The sequence below is a fragment of the Merops nubicus genome, unplaced genomic scaffold (genome assembly GCF_000691845.1).
Source record: "Merops nubicus isolate BGI_N331 unplaced genomic scaffold, ASM69184v1 scaffold13756, whole genome shotgun sequence".
Lineage (NCBI taxonomy): Eukaryota > Metazoa > Chordata > Aves > Coraciiformes > Meropidae > Merops > Merops nubicus.
In genome coordinates this window covers 7,273-10,027 of record NW_008615726.1, presented here as the reverse complement: position 1 = coordinate 10,027, position 2,755 = coordinate 7,273, and the positions used below count along the sequence as shown (strand labels likewise).

At 55.6% G+C, this 2,755-nt stretch overlaps 1 protein-coding gene across 1 annotated transcript; it reads right to left on the bottom strand.

Moving 5' to 3' along the window:
* Window positions 1–299: 299 nt before the first annotated feature.
* On the bottom strand, window positions 300–2,427 carry LOC103775178 (ly6/PLAUR domain-containing protein 6-like; the record flags this gene model as incomplete). The annotated part of the gene is made up of 2 exons (XM_008942624.1): window positions 2,322–2,427; window positions 300–398 (listed from the first exon to the last, which is right to left on the bottom strand). Coding segments are annotated over exons 1-2 (205 nt in total), but the record flags the coding sequence as incomplete, so codon positions are not given.
* Window positions 2,428–2,755: the final 328 nt, after the last annotated feature.

The window sequence follows — 2,755 nt, the reverse complement described above, 5'->3', positions numbered from 1 at the left end:
CCACCCTCACCAGAAAGAGAAACCCAACCCTCCAAGAAACATCAGCCTGATCCCATTGCCAGCTGAGCTGGAAGTCGGGGGGGTGTAGATGGAAATCCTAAGCTTCACCCACCACCAGGAGACAGAAGAGCTTAAAGGATTACTCCTATCACTTACACCTCCTCCTCCTCCCAACCAGGAGCAGCAACCACCAGCCCCCGGGAACAATGAGGGCTCAGGGCGGCCCGGGGGGGGGGGAGGATGAGGAGGGGTGGTTGTGGGGTGGGTTTCAGAGCCACGCTGGGCAGGCAGGGGGTTACCTCGTGGACAGTAGACATCCGGAGCCCAACGGTTGCACTCGTAGTTGTCCGCTGCCTTCTCGCAGGTGAAGCACTTAAACCCACGAGGATACGGCGTGGCTGGAAGGGGTGGACAAGAAGGGGTTAAAACGAGCTGCTTCATCCCCTTCTCCGAGGCTTTTCGGTGGCACACAGCAACGTTTGTTCTCTTCAGCTTCTCTAAGTTGGGCAGAAACCCCCTCACCACCAGCAGGACTCGGCAGCAGGACCACGTTGGCCACCGCTGACTTCCAAGGGGGTTGTTGGGAGCAAGGAGCATTTGTTCTCTTGGTGGCAGAGCTCACATCCAACCCTGCTCCTTCATCAGGGCTGATAACAAAATATCAGATGGATTTAAATGCTTCTGGAAGCTCTCCCACCTCCTTTTGAAGGCAGGCTGATGGCCCCAAAGGAAAGGAAAACCCAATTTGCTGAACCTCCAGTTTTTAAAAGCAGCCTCTGTCCTCATTTATCTCGCCAAACAAAGAGTTTAACTTCTTAAGTGGTCTCCTGGCAGGGCTTCTGTGGTACATTCAATACATCTTCAAGATGTTGCCACCTTCTCAGAAGCCAAGTGGTCATTGGGTCACGTTTATCTACAGGGTGTGAAGTAAGCTGAACCTCCACAGCCCCGTGGCCACATCACACCTCTCCCTGCCCTTCACCTCCTCCCCTCGCCCACCAGCTCTGGGCCAGACCCCATTCAGGGAGGTGAAGCAAGAGACATTCACTCCTTGTTTCCTCAGGCTCCAGATGGAGGTAAGGAGGTGACCAATAAGTGACCTGGGAGCATCTCTGGGTGGGGCTGGTGCTGCCTTGGAGGAACACCTTGGGATGGGACAACATGGCAGCACCAACTCCATTCACCCCCTCCCCCTGGGCCTCCAGCAGGTCATGGGTATGGCACAAAGCAGGAATTTCATCTTGCTCCCACAGAATGTATATTTTTCAGGTCAATTTGGAAAGGGAGTGAGTTTTCTCAGGGTCTAGAGGCCAAGTGTGGTGAGGAGCAGCTGAGGGAGCTGGGGGTGCTGAGCCTGGAGCAAAGGAGGTCCAGCACAGCTCCTGACAGGAGCCTGGAGCCAGGGGGGGTCGGGCTCTGCTCCCAAGGAACAAAGGACAGGACAAGAAGAAATGTCCTCAAGTTGTGCCAGGGCAGGTTGAGGTTGGACAAGAGTCTTCCCTGCAAGAGTTGTCCAGGCCTGGCCAGGGCAGTGGTGGAGTCCCCACCCCTGGAGGGGTTTCCAAGCTGTGGAGATGTGGTGTGAGGGACACGGGGCAGTGGGGACCTGGCAGGGATGGAGGAATGGTTGGCCTTGATCTTCAAGGTCTCTTGCACCCAAAAGAGCCCTGTGATTCTCTGGGAACAGATGACAGGCACAGCTCTAGATATAAAGAGGTTTGTACCCAATGAAGACAACAGACTAGTGAAAGGAGAGTCCATGGAAGATCTGAAGACTCATAACTTTGCTACAGCATCACTTTGGGGAGTCACTGAAGGAAAGTCAGGAGCAGCTGGTGCCACAAACAGCCTCAGTTGGCCCTTGCTCAGAGCTCTGGGTGTGCTCTGGCAAACCACACGCCTGTGGGCCTTGGTCTCGTGGCCAGGGGTTACTGAGGGACAGAAAACAGTGAACAAAAAGCTCCTGCCAGGCTCAGCAGCTGCCTGTAACTCTATCCAGCCTTTAATCCTTTGGGAAGCCACGGTCTGGTTTGATATCACAGAATGTCTGGGCTGGAAGGGACCTCCAAAGGTCATCTAGCCCAACCTCCCACCATAAGCAGGGACATCAAGCTGCTCAGAGCTTCATCCAGCCTGATCTTGAATGTCTGCAGGGATGGGGCCTCCACCACCTGTCTGGGCAACCTATTCCAGTGGTCTACAACCCTTGGTTTCTCAATATCACCTCCTTGCTCAGCCCTGCTGCTGCTGCTGCCTTGGCAGAGGGTTGTCCTCCTCCTCCTCCCCCCCGCAGCTTTGCAGCCCACGCAGAGGTGGCTTACTGGAAGGGTGGAGGTAGACAATGTCCTTCACGGTGAAGTCCCTTGGCAGGCAGCTGGTCACCAGGCTGAGCAGCAGCACCCAGGGCACCGTGGGCTGCCAGGCCATGGCCAGGAGAGCTCGGGACTCATGCGTCGGCCGAAAGAACCCACCTGGGCAAAAGAGAGAGGAAGGGTGAGCAGAGAAAACCCTCGAGGAGATCACCCACCACGTTGGCAACCCAACCTCACCAAGCCCATCCTGCTCCCATCGACCTTCAGCTGCCCACCCAAGGGGCTCAGCTTCAGTGGTATCCTTGGAAACACCTGGGAAAAGGGCTTGGGAAAACCTTCTCTTGGGTGGAGAAGGGCAAAGGGGAGCCAAGGAGAAGAGCAGTTGGGTTTGGCACTGTTTGCAGTTTAAGGGGTCTGCAAAAAACCCTCAGCAGGACGTTGAT